The sequence below is a fragment of the Gopherus flavomarginatus genome, chromosome 3, assembly GCF_025201925.1.
Source record: "Gopherus flavomarginatus isolate rGopFla2 chromosome 3, rGopFla2.mat.asm, whole genome shotgun sequence".
Classification (NCBI taxonomy): domain Eukaryota; kingdom Metazoa; phylum Chordata; order Testudines; family Testudinidae; genus Gopherus; species Gopherus flavomarginatus.
Window position 1 is genome coordinate 243,577,998 of NC_066619.1, and position 18,295 is coordinate 243,596,292.

Below are 18,295 nucleotides of genomic sequence, written 5' to 3' on the forward strand. Positions count from 1 at the left end.
TACTATATTGCCAATGTTCACAGCACTATATGCAGATAAATATCATCTAACCTCAGCCAGAAACTGTTCCTAGTACATTTATCCTCCAGACATAAACATTTGTCTGTGACATTTAAAACCTCCTCAATATTGTATTTATTAAAGAACTGTTGAACATGAGGTCTTCTAGACACCAGCATAGTTACAGTATATATACAATATACCCCACGGAGTTTCACTGTTGTGAGCGAATGGAGAATTGGGCTTATAATACATAACCCACTCTCGTTCCTGTCCTCCTAAAACACAAACCAAACTAAAAATTGTATTAGATTAATGAAACAATCCTTCGTGTGCGTTCTGATTTGACAGCATGAGTTGCTAGTCTTCTGGGAGCAAATTTTTCATGTTTTCAAGATCACCTAAAATAATAAAACTTTTGACACTGTTTTTCTTGTTGTGTTCTGTAGTCTGCAATGCGTATAAGTTCTGGACAGTACAACCTTTCATGTTTTTCCTAGAATCTTTGAAAGGTTTAGATTGATTTCCTTAGCCTTATGACACTGAGTGGGCACTGTAGCATCACCTTACAGTGGAAAATGGATTGACTCTGTGTTGGCCTCTGTTTCCAGTGTTCATGAAAAAAATAGTAACACCTTTTCTCTGTTGTGTGCTATGATTCAGCTGTTCATTTTGTAATCCACTGTTGTCAATATACATTGTTCCTACAAATTTCAATGTTTCTAACTTTGGAGTTTTGTGGGTTTTTTAGTTCTATATCTTATGGTTCTGTAACACTGAACAAACCAAATTCAGTATTAAATTTTCTACCTCCCATCAAGCTGTGTAAAGCAGCAACGGGAAACTTGTAAAGCAACTTGATATCTATACTTCTAATAATCATAAAATTTAAAATGAGTGCATTATGCTCACAAATATCTGATTGAAGTACCATATATTAAGATTTTTTCTTTAGGGTTTTGGTATATGAGGTATAGGTATTGCCGTATGAGCACTACAGGTGAAATCCCAGCCCCATTGAGAAGTCATTTCTATAGCTATGTATCTTGTATAATATTAATAATTGTTGTATCCTGTGACATACTGAATGTCTTTTTAATCACAGACTGCAATAAAAGGTGGTGTACTTTGGAAAGTGGCTTCTTGAGTTACTATGAAAATGATAAAACAACTACTCCTAATGGTATGATTGACATCAGTGAAGTTATCTGTCTTGTGGTGCACAAAGAAGACTCCTTTTTAAATACAGGGTAGGTTCCAAAATTAGTCATTCAAAATAAATGAAGACATTTTCTAGCCTTTGTCCTAAGAAGTGACAACGTGTTCACTCTTGCATCACATGTTCCTGGACTCTTAGAAAAGAGCTAGCTGTTTTATGTGGGTGACAAGAAATAACTAAGTGGTCTTCGGCCATTTTTTTTATTAGTAGACAATAAAAATTTTATGCAGGGTAACTTTGAAAGGGCAGCATAAATTAAAGTAAGGAAGTACACATTTTCTGTAGAAGGAATTTATCCTTAATATACAAATTGCTAAATGATAATAAATTGGAACATTCATTTCGGAGACTGACTTCTCCCCCAGGCCAAAGCATTTGGGTTGTGCCTTTCTTCCTGCAAAAAAAGACGGCCAGTTCAGAGACGTCCAACAGTCTCTAGGATTTGATCATGTATCTTCCAACCCAGGGCTCACTTCTTCTTCTGAACTGTACCTCACAGCATGACTATTGAAGAGTTAAGTAATTTCTGAAGAGGATGTACTTTCCAGGATAATAGATACTGTTCTAGCCACATACAAGACTTCCCCTCTATTGATTTATGCGGGAGTCTGGACACAAATCTCCTTCAGGTGTCAACTCAGAGAGCGAATGGCCTAGAAAGCCAGGCATTCTTGATCTTCTGGATTTCTTATGCTGTAGGTTAAAACTACGTATCGACATGTCTCTGTGTCAAACACCGTCATGAATGCAGTCTCATCTAAATCTCTGGTAAATGTCTCCACAGTATTGGGTTTCCTTAAGGAAACACATATTCAAATGAACAATCAGGCCTAACTTCCCTACTTTGGATCTACTCACAGTGCTACAAGTTGACGTGAACCATCTGTTCAAATCAATGGCATGTATAAAACCCTTAATTCCTTTTCCTAAAGCCCTGAATCCTAGTCACAACTGCATTTGCAAAAAGTGTCTTCAATCTGTGTCTTAGAAAATGTGACCTTTACTGGGAGACTCTGTTGCCTAGTGGATAGAGCCCTGGACTTGGACTTGAGAGATGTGGGCTCTATTCCTGGCTCTGCTACTGGTCTGCTGGGTGACCTTAGGCAAGTCACTTCCCTTCTCTGTGCTTCAGTTTCCTCACCTGTAAAATGAAGCTAATGATGCTGAACTCTGTTATAAAACACTTTGAGATCTACAGATGGAAAGGGCTTGATAAGAGCTGAGTGTTAGCATAATGGATTGACTAAATGAACTCTTTAAGGTGCCTTCCACCCCTATGTTTTTATGATTCTCATTGTTTATTATTTGTTTTGTGAGGATAAGAATGGTCACATGGCTTAGGCTCTAAACTTGGATTTGGGTAATACATATGCACTTCCCAGATCTGTCACACACATCTTGTGCAATTTGGTTCCCATTCTAGTGACTAGGGATGATATTTCTGCCCTGCTTCTGTTTTTGAGATTTTCAGAAAGCACAGTGATGGGAACATACATGTATCTAGACTGACAGTAGAACTAGTTGAAATCATTTCAAAGGTTGGGGGGAAGGGGGAGAAATTTTTTTCCCTACTTTTTGACTGACGAGATAGAAAAGGTAGTCCATTGTACTCCAGAGTCTGTCTTTCACTACAGAACTTTAACTTTTCTTGCCCTAGATCTTAGGAAATTATTCTTCCCTCATTTTGCCCAAAGCCTTAACGCACAGGGAAAAAACACGTCATGCAATACAGTGAAATCTTGTCTTCATTGAAGTCAATGGCATAACACCCGTGGACTTCAGTGGTGCCAGAATTTCACCTTAGATGTGTGAAGAGAAGTTAAAGGATACCTTAACAAAGCAAGAAAAACTCTCTCACATCATCTTCATCTATTTGCATCCAAAACCTCCAGAGGAAGTGCCAGTAGTGAAGCCACAGAGGCACTGATTCCAAAAAGAATCAAAACCCATTTAGCAAGTTTCAGGACAGTATCCTGAGTGGAAAGGACATTGAAACCCACAAAGGAAATCTATAAAGCTAACACCTGCTGATGCATGAACACATTCATGAATTTCAACAATCTTGGCCTTCGTTTCTTTGCAAAAGCATTATTTGGCAGGAAGGTGCTCTACGGCGCCCAAAATAAATAAATACTACTACTACTAATCTCTCCCTAATTAATTCTACCTTACCAATTGTATCTGCCTGGGTGGAAGGTCTAGAGTTGAAAACTTCTTGCCTCATTTCCTTTCTGGGAATGATATTTCCTTCAGTCCACCCAACCTGATAAGTTTGTTGGGTGACTATATGATGGCCTATTTAATTTCATGTCTGTTCTTAATGGAGTGGAATAAGCTGTTACTGTTGAGATGCTTAGCCTACTAATAATAGGAATTTCCATATAACTTTGGAAGTGCTCACTTGGAATGAGGGTGGAGGGGCATGAACAAACTGCAAAGCTTGTAGACAAATCTGAACTGCCTCCAGTATTTGCAAGAAGAGTCACAACCCAAATGTGTCGGGCTAGGGGAAGAAGTCAAAGAGAGGAAATCTTGGCTAGGAATTCAGGCTGATTTTCTTTGATAATGGCAGCATCATTATTTTTATGTTACTATTAGCAAAATGTGAATTTTGATTAGCCAACCTGTAAAATATTAGGTACTTTTTAATATTAGTAAGGAATCATTTGCAACGTCCTTTTCAGTGGGTAAACAGTCTGCTTATATTCAACAAGCATAATATGTTTTAAATGTATTGAGACAATGATTTGACCTGAACTTATTTCAAGATCAAATAATACTCTTCCAATGAAATTTTCATTTCAACTTAATTCAAAGCCCAATATGCAATGGCTTCACAAAATATATTGACTTAAGAAGTACTGTAACCATCCTGCTATGACTATATAATATAAACTGTTTTATGGCATTAGCTACTTCATATAATGTAATATTAAAAGAAAAATGCAGATGAATTTCCATAGGAATGAGAGTATATGAGAGAGAGAGAAAAATTGAGCTCTTGGCTATTTCATATTATCCTAAATATAACTGCCTTTTTTATTCTCTTGCTTGCTTTAGGGCCATTTTTACCTTTGAAATCTACTTACTGTCAGAACGTGTTTTTCTATTTGGTGCTGAAACTGCACATTCACAGAGAAAATGGACCTGGGCAATAGCCAAGGTAATGCTGATAATTATCTGTTCAAGTTAGGCCAAGAGCCTTTACATAAGATATATAAAGTGGCATTGTTAGCTTAGAATCGTCTGGGAAACCATTCTTTAATGTAGGTTGATGAATACTGATCTATCTGGAGTGCAAAGGCTTTCTGTGCAGCAAAGAAAATATCTACTGTTATGGAAATGTGTGTTGAGATAATGCAATGAAACAGAAGGCGAATTGGTATGCTACATTCTAACACTGACCTTAAGAATGCAGTTGTATATGTGCTAGTGTCTCAGTAGGTGTTAGTATCAATGGACACTGATCCATGCAATAGGAGCTTACATCAGCTGAGCAGTATGGTTACAATTATGCTTTTCACATATTTTCTACTGAAATAAAACAAGGTACCTAAAGGTTACATTACTTATAATAAAAATAGATCACTGACTTTGCAAGCTTAAAGAGACCAGAATTGGAAAAATGTACTATTCCTGATTTTACATTTTGTTTTTTAGGATTTAACGTATGTATTTACTTTATATCCTTATTAAGGGGTGCAATATCGATCTATATTGTCACCTCATCCCCATTTAATACATAGGCATTATTATTTTGTATATGTATAACTTTGGTATTTGCAGTGGCTTATTTTTTCTCATTTTTCTTGGCAGCATTTTGTTCCCTTTGTGGCTGAATGTTTGTTAAAGAGAGACTATGATCTGATTGGCCAGCTGTACTACAAAGATTGCCATAATCTTGATCAGTGGAGAAAAGGCTGGTTTGCTATAGATAAGTCAAGTCTACATTTTTGTCTTGAAATGGAGAATGCTCAAGAGGATTCAATACATCTAAGGAGACTGCAGGAGCTAAGTAAGATTTCAGAGAATATTTGAAATGTATTAGCGTGTGTTCTAAGAAACTTATTCTGATCTCCGCTTTTAGGAATATCTGCATAACATTAAAATCATGAATGTCAAGGAATTCAATGCACACATCACTATTGTGTGCACCCAATGCCATCCCCATCCACTCTCATACTATGTTGTCTGTATCTATATTTATTTCTCTCTTTCCATTGGTTGCCCAGATTAAAGCTATTTTCATAGCATCATAGTTAGTAAACCTAGTCTGGTCTAGTTTTAGTGGTATCTTTCTTACAAGAGTGCAGGATCATAGAATAATGTATGACCTATTGGGTCTGTTGTTTTTTTTCCTGTCAATGCAGAAACATTCAATGTGTATTCTTGAGATGATTGACTGGTCTAGTTTTGAAGTATGCAAATTTACTGGAAAATAATAGTCCTCTTGGAAAACTATTTCACCATCTGGCGTTTTTCACTCATCTGTTACTTTCGTATCAAATTTTCCTTTGCTCAATTTCATGATGTGAGGAAGATAGGAATATATTTATTTAATACATTCTATAGTATATTACACTGTGCTCAATAATAGAGTAATTAGATTTTGGAGCCATCTTTAATTTTATAATATAACTATACATAGGAGGGCAACATGGAATATAGGGACAGGGGTGGGAAAGGTTAGTAATTATGCTTCTCATAAATTTTATTATCTCTTTATATATAGTTCTTCATACATGCTATTCTTCTTATCTATTTGTAGCTCTATCCATCTGCACAGCTATTATATCTGAGACTGTTTTCCACTTCAAGCAGGAACTAACTTAAAAGCCAGCAGACCTCTTGGCCTCCTTTAATTTCCCCATCAGTACTGTGAAAGGCACCTATTTCTTCATGAATTCACATACCTCTGGCTCTCAATTAATCTTTGGAATACTTTCTGAGCTTGCCTTACAGTTGTCAGGTCTTTGGACATCAAAATCTGCAACAATTGCATTGGCATTAGTTATATGAGAATTCAGAATTTCAGGGTTTTTTGCATTTGCCTGTGCAAGGATGCATGTAGGCCTAATTTTTGAATATTGGTCCTTTGGCAAGTAGTATTTCTTCCATTCTGACGATGGAATGGACATCTTGTAATACTAGTCATATAATTTCTTCTGAAATCCTAGGTACCCAGACTGTCCATCCTCCTTAGATTCTGACTTTTAAATTGCCAAAAAGTAAGGGTCTTTTGCGCTACTGAGGAAATGGAAAGATATACTGATCAGTGAAGTTTGCAAAATAATGACTCTTCAGAGTCACTTGGCACTTTTTCTCCCATCTTCCATGTGTTCAAGCAACAGTGAATTTAAATGAGTTATTATGTATATGTGACACAAAAATGGAAACTGCTGGCATTTGATACATGCACCAGGATACGCTTATTTAACTTGATTGAAATTCAAGATTTTGCTGTCTCTTGAGGTAGGTGGTAACATGAAGATGTTCCACAGACCCTTTGCAAGAGATTACCTATTCAGAGAGCCCAGTTTGTAGATAGACACAAAAATGCTTCAACTGAGTTTTACCTATCAAACCTTTTACTGATTAGGTAATACTGCTTATAAAAATATAGTGAAGTATGTTACATATACTCGATATGTATGCTTTACTCGATATGTATACTCGATAGACACACAATATAAATCAACATAATCAAAATTGGAAATGGTCTTCACACTACACTAGTGAGTTTTCCTTCATAATATGATATTGTAAATATTCACAGCCATTGGAATGCAAGCAAGCTGACAGGTTCCAGAATCCAGTTTACTTATGCCCCTGTACAGTACTGTAACATGCTTTTTTTTCCAGGTTAAGGTTAATTTCATGTAGTAAAACAGTGAGGTGTGCTTTACATTAAATATCTGCTTATTTTTACTTGGTTATTATCCAGGTTGTTTTTCCTGATATACTTTTGGATCTATTGGAGTTTGTTTTTATGCTTTAATAATTTGCCGTATGTTCACTTTTTCAAACTGCATGCTAAATTTAAAACATTCTGATGAGTTTCATGTTCCTTTGGTCATGTAAAATTTGTTACACATATTTCCAAGAGGAAAATGTCATTATGTTTTGTTTTCAGCAATCAGCAGTGTGATTCAAAATGGAGAAAAAATAGATGTCCTGTTGCTTGTTGAAAAAGGAAGGTAAAGTGTTCATTTGTATATTATCAATTTTAAAACTGTAGTAGATGTGGTCTGATTTTAGGCTGATTGGGTTTTAGGATTCTTGCTTATCTGTCATATTTTTGCAGTTATGGTTTCTAAGTAACCTGTGGCCTTTTAAAAGAAAAAAATTGCTCTGTTTATTAAGTAAATCTTAAGTTTGTGTCAGAAAATGCTAACAGTGCATTTTAAGTAAATAAAATTTTCATATTGAGAGATATTCTATCACACGTATCTAGGCCTCTTCAGAAAGCCCTAGTTTTCTTTCCCAAGTAGACAAAAAGAATGAGAACCCTTCTAAAAATTTCACACTGTTTATGTCTTTACATGACTACTATAGCCCAGCTTCTTCATTTAAATCAACTTAGAAGTAAGAGTAGAAGGTGGTATGTGTGGTTCATCCTTTTTATTCTTTATTTAATGCATGACTTTAATCAGTAACATACTGGTAGAAAAAGGACTTGTTGATACTAGTTGCAAGGGAATATTAGTGAAGTAATGTCTATTTCAAAGTAGAATTTTGTAGTTTCGATATCTAAACTGTTCAATTTTCCTTGTACAGACAAGGACAAGTATGCTCAATAACTGGTCAAAGCTACTTCTTGACTAATGTGAAACCTTTCTAGAATTAAGATGAAAAGCTTTTACATTCCTTAGCTATGGTTTAGTTGGATAAAACTAAGTGAAGAATGGCTTACCCAAGCCATTAGCAATTTCCTGCCAGCAAGATAGCTGAAGGAAAGCAAGCGTGATGAAAACAAAACTGACAAGATAGTGATAAGGGGTGTGAAAATGAGACTCTTTTCTTCATGCAAGGTTCAGACCTTAGGAAAACAGCACTGTGTTGGAAGTCTAAAGACATTCTCAGATTAAGGGGAAAAACTCTCATCTGATGATGGGACTGTTGATAATTATATGATATTGAGGGAGTGAACGATGTGCAGGTAAGTACAGAAAACAATGGTACTCGGACTAATGAACCATTTGGACATCTGGTGATGGCAGAAGATAGGTTGTTTTCTCTTTCTTTTGCGTGTGGGAGGAGACAACAATTGCAGAGTTGCATTTGTGAATTATTTGATTGTCATTTATAGCAAACCTCCAATATCATAAATACCTGTTACATCTATGTCCCAAGTAAATTATTAACTCATCTGTGTCTCCAGTGTTTTAATTCTCTCATAAGCACTTTTTAATTTCCTAAAAATGTATTGCACAACATAACTGAATATGGCAACACAGATGGAAAACTCACACCTTTCTCTGAGCCTTTTTTTTTAAATACACATATTGAAAGGTTCAATGATAAAACACACAGCCCAACTAGAGACAGTGGGTATGTTATTCAACCATAGTCCAACAGATTATACCATATATAATTTCAGATATATCCGTGCTCGGAAAAGCTGCTAGCTCTAAGTCAGATTTTATTATTGCTTTCATTATAATATTTCTGTCAAGCAGAGAAGTTTCCCCTGAACTGATTTGATAGTTTAATGGAAATTCTGAACTATTTGGAAGTAATTCCAGCAGGGGCATCAACTGACTTTTTATGATGAGCATGAATATGTTGAATTTTTCTCCACTTTAGTGTGGCAAACTTCATTTAAATGCATAGTGTTCACATTATCTGAACCATTAAAAGCCATATGGATATAAGAGCTTGGGCATAGTAATAGTTTCTTAGGATATTACTCCGTAATTATCCAGGTTTTCAGCATGCCTGCTAGATATCGTATTTGGTAGTGATAAGCAATATATTGTGGCATCATTTTGAAGAGTTAAAAATACTACTTTAGTATGGTTTCTATTCAGCTTTGATATGTGAAGACAGCAGATTAACCCATTAGTACATCTATATGGAATTCCTCAATATTAGTATTGACCAAATGTGTGGTGGTGATGAAGCAGCAAAGCCTCCAGACTTTCATATTATGTCCATGAACTTGTGGTCATGTTTTTGTAGTGTACAATTTGCTAAATGGAGTTCCAGGGGCTTCTAGGCATGATAAATCTATATTCTGCTCTATTGAAATCCTTGGTATTACTTCATAAGTCATTTAGAGAAAAACTGCACAGTCCAAAGTATCAATAAGTAGCTAATGGGAATGAGACAAGATGAGAAAAGTTTGTTACAGAGCTATTAGAACTTTGAAAGTGAACAAAACACGTAAAATATCTTTGCATCAGTGAATGAATCAAGATGGCAGATCTCTTGCCTCCTCTTTTTTTTTTTTTTTTCAAATACTGTTGGGACAAGTAACAAAAATACATTGGGCGAAACTTGGCTTCAATGAAGTCAATAGGAGTTTTGCCATTGACTTTGATGGACCAGAATTTCATCACTTATGAAAATCTAAACCATTCAAATGAACAAGTAACACTGGCAAAGAAAGGAGAGGAGGAGGGTTTAACCTAGGGATCTGCTGGCCGCTGCTTCCTGCCACCTCCATTGGCCTGGAGAGGTGAACCACAGCCAGTGGGAGCCCCGATCGGCCGAACCTGAGGATGCGGCAGGTAAACAAACCAGACCGGCCCGCCAGGGTGCTGATCCCTGTATTAGATATTCAATGATTCCATAGAGTTTAAAATCATGAAATTTTGGTGTAGACCCATTTATAAGCTGACCCCCAGTCTTTGATGTGTCACATTTTTACCAGAAATATTCAGCTTATTATCAAGTATATGCAGTACTTTTTTGAGTTAGCTTTTTAAACCCTTATTGCAAATCTGCCATTTTGATAGTATATTTTCATAACTGTACTTTAAAATGTTTGTATACAGTATAGGACATTTGGAGAACATTTCATATCTATGCTGCTATGCAAAATGATTGTCAGTTTGTATGAAGGGCAGACATTTATAAACATAAAAGAAAAAGGATTTGTTTTCAAAGATTGAAATTTATAAAAGAAATAATGAAGTCCATCTGAGAGTGTTATTGACAGATGATTCAATCCTGAGCAGAATGAAACACCAGCCCCTTTTACTGTTTGCTGATTTACTTTGTCTTAAGCTGTGACTGGATCTCTCTCTCTCTCTTTAGTAATGGGTTTTGTTGCTTTTTTACTGCTGTTTGCTGAAAAATGTGTGGGCAAAGAGATGAAAGTGACATCAGTTGATGATGCGAGAGCTGCAAAGCTGTCCCTCCAAATATATATAATACTACAGAAAATCTTGTAAACTGTATTACACTTATTCCCACATACTAGGGGATGCTTCAGAAACCATTCCCTCCACCCCCTTTCCTCTTCATACCACCTTGCCGTTGGTTTGTAACATCACATTCTTACAGACAAACATACCAAAAATGGCTTAGGGTTAGTAAAATGTCTCATCTGATTTATCAGGAGAGGGTAAATTAAATCTTATTCGAGTGCTTGATCATGTTGATTCCATTCTAGGTGTGTGCGTGCCCATGTGCACGGTTGTCAGAGATTTTTGCCTTAGTGATAGTCATAGAGTTGGCTGTAGTGCCCCTTGAGTGCCACGCTCATGCACTGGTATGTTCGGTGCTGCCAAACCTGCACCCTTTCAGTTCCTTCATAACGCCTGTGATGGTTGGTTGGAGTGCCTTGTCTTGGATCGCAAGAACATTAGCGGTTCTTACAGTCCATTGTTCTGTCTTTTTTATTGTTAGTTGATAGGTATTTAGCTAGACCTAGACCTTTAAGTTAACTGTTAGCATAGTAGTTTATGGGTTAGAGTCCCAGTGGGGTCCCAGATCACGTCCGCTGTCAACGAAAGGACCGGACGATTAGCACACCAAAAAATAAAGATGCCAACAGGATGGACTGGTTTGGCAAGAAAATTTATTTGACAGCCAGCCTGTAATTTTGGGTTTCTAACCATGAGCCCCTGCTAGGCCTCACACCTCAACTGCTAGAAGAGGGCCTCATCCTCCCTGATTGAACTAACCTCATTATCTCTAGAATGATTCTTGCCTGCATATTTATAACTGCCTCTGGAAATTTCCACTACATTCATCTGACAAAGTGGGTATTCACCCACGAAAGCTTATGCTCCAATATGTCCGTTAGTCTATAAGGTACCAGGACTCTTTGTTGATAGGCAGGAACAATTTCAACCTGTGAGACTCCATCAGTAAGTTCAAAGTGAGTCTTCCACAGGACCAAGCCCAGGAGTTTGCTGCCTTGGTGGAAGAGGGCAAAGCAGTGGTGAGAGGCACCCTCCAGGTGGCCTGGGACGCTATGGACTCAGCGGCCTGGGTAGTCACTGCAGTGGTGGTCATGAGGTGCACCGCCTGGTTACAGTCTTCTGGGCTGTCCCAGGAGATGCAGACTACCCTTCAGTACCTCCTGTTTGAGGGAGCAGGGCTCTTTTCAGAGCTGACTGACGCATTGCTCCATGGCCTTAAAAACTCCTGTGCCACCCTCCATTCCTTGGGCCTACACACCCCTCTGCAGGCTAGAAAGTTGTTGCGTCCCCCACTGTCTCTGCCTCCGTCGAGGTCCTGGGTGTGTTCTGGTACAGCTCCTACTGGAAGAAGGACAGAGAGAAAGGATTTAAACATCGTCACCCTTCATCTTCCCATTCCTCTGCCCTGCCTGGTTCTTCCAGGGGTGAAGAAAGCAAGAAGCAGGCGTTTTGAGGATATGCCCAAGGATGGTGCCCCAGTCACTTCCCAGGACCCACCCCCCTGCTCTTTCCTCAACTGCCTACACCCCTTCCGGTTGGCCTGGTCGCGACTGACCTCAGATGTTGGGTGCTCGACATAAAATCTTTGCCCTGCAATTTGTGGCCGACCCTCAGTCCCACCCCCCACTTCCCCGTCCCCCTTCAGGGACCCTTCTCATGGGCAACTCCTTGTTCAGGAGGTAGAGAACTGCCTGGGGGCAGTAGAGGAGGTCCCCCCAGACTTGAAGGGGTAAGGGTTCTATTCCCACTACTTCCCAGTCGCAAAAGGGGCCTCAGACCCATTCTGGACCTGCTCTGCCTCAACAAGTCTCTCAAGAATTAAAATTTTACCTGGTCTCTCTGGCCTCCATTATTCCCTCCCTGGATCTGGGAGACTGGTAAACTGCCCTTGACTTGAAGGACACGTGTTTCCATTTTCCCGGGGCACAGACATTTCCTCTGTTTTATGTTGGGCCACCACCATTTTCAATTCACAGTGCTACCATTTAGGCTCTTGGCAGCCTTAAATGTTTACAAAGTGCATAGCTCCAATGGCCGCTTACCTGTAGCCCCGAGGGGTGCAAATATATTTGTACCTCGATGGCTGGCTTATAAAAGGCTGGTCCCAGGATCAGGTGCAACGGCATCTCAATCAGATTTTATTCAGCTGTCGCAACCTGTGGCTGTTAATAAACAAGAAAAAATATCAACCTTAATTGCAGTACAACTCACAGAGTTAAACAATGAACTCGACTCGACTCTACTCAGGCCAGAGCCTTCCTCCTCAAGGCTCAGTTCCAGGCAGAACAGAAAATGCCACTTTTTCTGCTTGATTTGGGGGATCAACAGAGGCTCTCTTTCAGATGCTTTTCAGCTCCCGTGGTAGGAGGCTGTCTTGTATGCCTTCCCTCCAGTGCCTCCAGGGTCCTCATGAAAATCAAGTAGGGCAGGGCGAAGGTGATCCGCATCAGCACTGGTTTGTCATGCTGTTGGGCCTCTTGGGGGCTACTCTATTACAGCTACCACTCCGGCGGGACCTGCTGTCCCAAAACCACGGCAGTCTTCTGCATCTGAATCTGACAGCACTGCATCTGATGGCTTGGCTACTGCATGGTTAAATGTGGAGAGGCAGAAGTGTTGGGCAGCAGAAATCTCTCCACCAGAGCGACTTACAAGGTCAAATGGAAGCAGTTCGCTTGTGAACCTTGGATAAAGGTATTTGGCTTGAGCGAAGCTCGTGCAGTTGATCCTGGACTACCTTCTGCATCTCAAGCTCCAAGGCCTATCCCTTTCATCTACCAAGGTCCATTTGGCCACTATTTCAGCCTTCTGTCTGCAGCTCGAGGGTTAGTCAGTTTTCACCCAGAACATGACTGCCAGGTTTCTCAAGGGCCTTGCCGCACATCAGGTACCCTGTTCTGCCATGAGATTTAAATCTTGTGTTGTCATGGCTCACAGGACCCCCTTCGAGCCTCTGGCTTCCTGCTCTCTCCTTCTCCTCTCCTGGAAGGTTGTGTTCCTAGTTGTGATAACATCTTCCCGCTGGGTAACTGAGATTAGGGTGCTTACCTCAAAGCCACCCTATACAGTTTTCTACAAAGACAAGGTCCAGCTGCGGCCTCACTTCGCTTTCCTGTCCAAGGTGGTCTCAGTTTCATATGGGCCAGGACATTTACTTACCTTCTTTTTTCAAAGCCATGTTAGTCGAAGGAGGAATGTAGATTGCATTCTCTAGATATCAGGAGGTCGCTCGCCTCCTACATTGAAAGGACCAAGCTATTCCGCAAGTTGACTCAATTGTTTGTTTCAGTGACCGATATGATGAAAGGTTGTCCAATGTCTGCTCAAAGAATTTCTTCTTGGATAACCGCCTGCATTCGCTACTGCTATGATCAGGCAAAGGTGCTGCGTCTGACGATCATAACCATCCATTCATCCAGGGTGCAAGTCTCTTCAACAGCTTTCCCAGCCCACGTGCCTATCCAGGACATCTGTAGGGCAGCCACCTGGTTGTCCGTCCACACGTTCACATACTATTACACACTTACCAAGCAGGCCCTGGGTGATGCTAGCTTCAATAGAGCAGTACTGCAATCCACTGGGCTGTGAATTCTGAGCCCACCTCCAAGGATATTGCTCGAGAGTCACCTAGAATGGAATTGACATGAGCAAGCCCTGGAAGAAGAAAAAATGGTTACCTACCTTTCCGAGATGTTCCTTACATCCATTCCATTACCCACCCTCCTAACCCCTCTTTCAGAGTTGCCGGCAAGAAGGAATTGAGAGGGCGTAGGGTCTGCAGCACCTAATATACCAATGCATGAGCACGGCAGTTAAGAGGGGTGCTATAGCTGACCCTACTGATACCGCTAAGGCAAAAATCTCTAATGACTGCATGTGGGCACGCACACACCTAGAATGGAATGGACATGAACAACACATCTCAAAGAACAACAGTTACAAAAAGGTAGGTAACTGCTTTTTTTTTTTTTTAAATAGATAGCACTGTTAGCTGAACGCTAACATTTTGACTGTCTCATAAGATTCAGATTAGAGCTGGGCAAGAAAAGAGTTTGTAATTCAAGTAAGTAAATTAGTTGAAAAATAATTTTTTTTTCAGTGAACCAAAAATATTTGCTAATTTGGTGAATAGTTTTGATGGGGGGAAAAAACTGAAAAAATCATCATCATAAAAATAATATTGTAATTTTGTAAAGCTCAAAATGTTTCAGTTTCAACATCTCATTTTGAATCGAGATTTTTCTAAACAAAATGTCATTTTGAATTGACGGTTTGGTTCCAAAATGTTTGATCAAAATGAAATGAAAAGCTGGGGGGGAGGGAGTAATTTTGGTTCAAAACAAACTGCATTTTTTTCAGTTCGCCCACAGAACTGAAAAATCAATTATGTGCTCAGGTCTAATTTAAATACAACTTTAATCCTCCTTCAGGTCACCACTACTCCCTGAGCAAATATATTAGAGTCCAGTGATTTTAGGGGGGCTGGAGGTGGGGTAGTAGCCATGGCTGGATTTCATTTTCCCCTCTCCCCCTGGTGCTGTTATACATGCTGAAACTGCTTTTCCAGCTACTCCTGCCAGCTTGACTGTCTCTGCCGTGGAGTTTGAGATAAGGTCAATGCTATATTTTTGAGAGAAGTTTGAATACCTGCTTTCATAAGGCCAGAAGGCACCTCCTGCATAACATAGCCCAGTGCCCTATCCAGCAATTGTAGTCATGTTCTGCTGTAGTAGCAGAATTTTCTAGCCATGGAATCCTGGAAACCACAAGGCTGTCATCAAAATATAGCTCTCCTTTTCTTCATTCTTTGTTACAAGGAAGCCAATGCCATGTTCGCTCCTTTATTAGGATTAGGATCTATTATGACAGCTTTCAAATTTTAGAAAACAAAGTGAATTATCAAGTTACAATATATTTTGGTATGCCACTTGGTGACTCTGAGCTGAGTGGAATAACTGGAAGAGTTGAAGATATTTGTACCGACAGTATCCTGCTTTCCTATGTGTATTAGAATCTGTGAGTAGTAGAGAAGAATTTATTGAGGTTTCCATTCACTTCCTTTGAGCAATATTCAACCACAGGGTAAATCCTGGTATTTTTCAGCAGCAAGAAGAATGAATAATGCATAAGTGTGACTTTGCAGAGAATGCTGTGCCCATCATATTGGAAAGGAACTGAAAGGATCTTCCCCCTCTTCACTAGCATTCTGAATGGCTGCCAAAAAGTGCTTGGGAACAGTGCATTATCTCCTGTCAACCTCTGCCCCCAGAGTCTGAGAGCACGGCCCCTGCAAAGCTCTCCCTCTCTTTGTGCCCAGTGTGAGACAGAACAGCCTAATCGTTTGCCATATGGTACAATGTGTGCTATCAGATAAGGACAGGTGGTGAAGCAGTACTTCTGAACGAGTGATACTGGGAGCCAAATTCTCAGACTATAGCTGCTCACCTTTCTGCAGCCCCAAAATGATTTGTATTTTCATAATCCCTATTGGAGCACACAGGGAGATTTAATATCAGGCTAAATAAGAGCACATCTATTGTCTGGGTACATATTTGAAAAAGGTATTCAAGATGCAGGGCTGCTTCAGTGCCTGCTGTGTTTTGCACCTCTGATCCTGCCACAGGACCTGGCAGGCCTGAAGGCAACTGAAGTATCACTTGGCTGTGCTGCAATGTGCTATGAATGAACTCGGCATAAAATATTGTAAATAAATGTTACTAATTCATAGAGTTCTGTGTTAAACAATCACAATAAACCTGTTTCATATTCTCCTGCTGCTGGAAAAGGAACGAATCTGGGAAAGGTCATTAGATAACTGAACACTTTTGCTATATGTAGACCATTAAACAAGTCTTGGAGCTGCCTCACAGGAGCCAAAGCTAAGTATGGGCAAACAGAGTGAGGATTTTTACAGTCAGCTTAAATAACAGCCAAACTGAATAGCTCAAGGTAAGGAAATGAATAAAGAAACTGGCCAAGTTACTTTTCCCTGGTGCTCAGAGTTTCTTCTCTCCACTCTGCTTCCCTCACCCAGATCTGTAAAATTCCTGGATAATCACTGCTCTGTGCAACAGAGAGGATGGGGGAAGGGAATTAGTTCAGGTAGCTCAGCTTCCCCACAGGAACTTCCTCTGTCCTCACCCTTCACCTACATTGTCTCCAGTTCTGGATCTTGGGGAGAAAACAGAAAATAGAAGGATACTGTTAATTCATCTTATTAAGTGGGGATGAGGCTGTGGTCTCTACTGAACTGTGACTTGGTCCTGAGTGTGCACTGCAATAGTGAGTGCAGAAGAGCAAGAAGAATAAAGCATTAATAAAGGCCCGTCACAAATCCTGTGTCAAGGTCCATGGATTCTGTTCTCTCTCTACTGTAGAATCATAGAAGTGACCTTGAAAGGTCATTGAGTCCAGTCCCCTGCCTTTACAGCAGGACCAAATACTGTCCCTGACAGATTTTTTCCCCAGATCACTAAATGACCTCCTCAAGGATTGAACTCACAACATTGGGTTTATCAGGCCAATGCTCAAACCACTGAGCTAGTCCTCCCCCCATGTATTATAACCCATGCTGACACCAGTATATAATACTTGTACTACTGTGGATAATATTTTGCTGAAAGATGAAGGCACTAAAAGTAGAATAGGCCATTACAACAGGCTCCTGGAGTATATTTAACTCAGGTGCTCCAATGCCTTATTCCAAATATTACCTTGAGCCTTTGAATCTATTTGTGTGTATTCATTTTTCATAAGAACTACTGTGCTGCTTTGGAAAAGTGAGAAGTTTTCTATCTTCTTTCCCTTATTACTGTTTCAAAATATTTTCCAACTTTGCAGAACATTATACATCCATGGTCATACAAAGTTGAATTTCACGGTCTGGCATACTGCAATTGAAAAAGCAGCAAGTACAGATGGTAATGCCTTACAAGATCAGCAGCTCAGCAAAAATGACGTTCCTATTATAGTGAACAGCTGTATAGCATTTGTTACACAGTATGGTAAGTGGAGTAGAGATTTTATTCAGCTCTCTGAACTCCTAGGATCATTCGTATAATACTTAAGAAGCATCTCTATCAGACTGCATTGAATGCATTTATGTGCTACTGTAGATAAAACTCATACTCGTTTATTAACCCTGTCATTGCTTTCAGCAGGTGCTTTGTATTGCAGTAGTTTTTGATGTGTTAGTGATGTACAGTGCAACGTATCTGATTATAGGTGAAACTTTGGGATATGCAACTTGAACGTGGCTGGCAATCCATGCGTCCCCTTTATAATTTTATGTTGTGGAGTTTGATTCACTGCATGGTTAAGCCCATGCTTTAAGCCCCATGTCGCAGGAAATCTGCTACATATGCAAGCTCTCTGCAACCCCCTTTGCACCTGGGCACCCAGAGCTGGTCAGCTGAGCCCAGAAAGTGAATAAAGTCAACCAGGAAGAAAGAGCAGGCTGAGCGTATGTCCTGAGAGATCTCCTCAAACTGGGATCCCATACTGTATTTATAAAGCCAGGGCCGGCTCCAGGGTTTTTGCCGCCCCAAGTGGTGGGTGGGGGTGGGGAAGCCGTGATCATGATTGGCAGCAGCTCCACTGCGCCGCTTTCTTCTTCGGCGGCAATTCGGCGACGGGTCCTTCTCTCCGAGAGGGACTGAGGGACCCGCCGCTGAAGAGCCCAATGTGCCGCCCCTTCCCCTTG

At 39.9% G+C, this 18,295-nt stretch overlaps 1 protein-coding gene across 1 annotated transcript in view; it reads left to right on the top strand.

Moving 5' to 3' along the window:
• Positions 1-18,295, top strand: part of ARAP2 (ArfGAP with RhoGAP domain, ankyrin repeat and PH domain 2) — a 219,435-nt gene that overhangs the window by 130,420 nt on the left and 70,720 nt on the right. Inside the window, exons 16-20 of the mRNA XM_050947298.1 lie at positions 1,106-1,250; positions 4,280-4,382; positions 5,036-5,234; positions 7,353-7,416; positions 17,434-17,597. Coding sequence (XP_050803255.1) covers positions 1,106-1,250; positions 4,280-4,382; positions 5,036-5,234; positions 7,353-7,416; positions 17,434-17,597 — 675 coding nt within the window. The remainder of the gene's footprint in view (positions 1-1,105; positions 1,251-4,279; positions 4,383-5,035; positions 5,235-7,352; positions 7,417-17,433; positions 17,598-18,295) is intronic.